This window comes from Phytophthora parasitica (assembly GCF_000247585.1).
Source record: "Phytophthora parasitica INRA-310 unplaced genomic scaffold supercont2.1, whole genome shotgun sequence".
NCBI lineage: Eukaryota > Oomycota > Peronosporomycetes > Peronosporales > Peronosporaceae > Phytophthora > Phytophthora nicotianae.
The window spans coordinates 4,302,231-4,303,330 of NW_008634126.1; the positions used below are offsets into that span (position 1 = coordinate 4,302,231).

Sequence of the window (1,100 nt, forward strand, 5' to 3'; positions counted from 1 at the left end):
GTCGATATTCTTGTTCCCCGCCGGTGGAAACAGATTGGAGATTGACAGGTGATAAGGTATCACTTGTGCGTAAAATGTCTGGCTTTCTGGAAATCTCGCAGGGGTCAGTTCCCACTTTCAGCTTCTTGCGTTATCCCTCAAAGCAATCATATCATGTGGACATCAAAGACCCTCGATACTCCTCCGAACGATCTCAAAACCGGCGGCTGTCGGGAAGAGATGGTGGATGCAGACGAATTCGACTTGTTGACCACGGAGCGTGATCCACCGCCGACCCGAGATGAAATCAGGAAGTTGCCTCAAGAGCTCAAGAAAATGCGCAAACTCGAGCTTCATCGAAAGCGTATGTCACGCTTTCGTGGTAGACGTGCAGTGGAGAAGAAGAACATGCATGAGGAGTTCCATCGTCTTCTGGAGCAGCGTCTTGTCAATCTCCGTTGTAGCAGTGTTTGTGGAGGTCCCGAGAGAATCACTAAAGTTCAGCGACAGTTGCAGCAGCTTGTGTTGGAGCGCGAGTGGTTTCGAAGCGAAAGCGAGACTTTACGACAAAATCTCGCACGAGTTCGTAATTTCACGCAAGTTTTTCAGAGTGCGAGGACAAGCGTCGATCCTGACCTCAATGAACCCGATTCGATGAATACCCCCTGTCACATTACAGTGCGTCGTATCCACTCGATAGGAAACCAGTCCAGGAACAAGCTGGCTTCCGTGTGCATTTCAGATCCAGCCCATCTTTTTTGTTTCATCCGTTCAATAGACAGGAATTTGACTCAATTCTTCTCCGCCACGACGACAACACGGCTAATAGTTCGTGGGATCTCGCTATGGGCTGGTGTTTTGCTGGGTTGGAACGTCTACCACAGCAAAACCACCCTGGGAAAGAATGGTCATTCGCTCATGTCCAATGTAGTAAACGAATGTACTGTTCGATTGACTACATCGCTAACCGCTTGACCAACAAGGATGGCACGAGCAGGTGGCCTATGCTGCCAACAGAGAGAGAGATAACAACTTCACAACAGATATCGACATCCAGACGCTGCAGCGGTTCGATGAAGACCCGTACGTGATTGTGCGCAATTACTCCGGAGGTTTCAACT

At 49.4% G+C, this 1,100-nt stretch overlaps 1 protein-coding gene across 1 annotated transcript; it reads left to right on the plus strand.

Moving 5' to 3' along the window:
* Nucleotides 1–219: 219 nt before the first annotated feature.
* On the plus strand, nucleotides 220–910 carry PPTG_01108 (hypothetical protein; the record flags this gene model as incomplete). The annotated part of the gene is made up of 2 exons (XM_008892704.1): nucleotides 220–561; nucleotides 809–910. The coding sequence occupies 2 exons, from the start codon at nucleotides 220–222 to the stop codon at nucleotides 908–910; spliced, it is 444 nt and encodes a 147-aa protein (XP_008890952.1).
* Nucleotides 911–1,100: the final 190 nt, after the last annotated feature.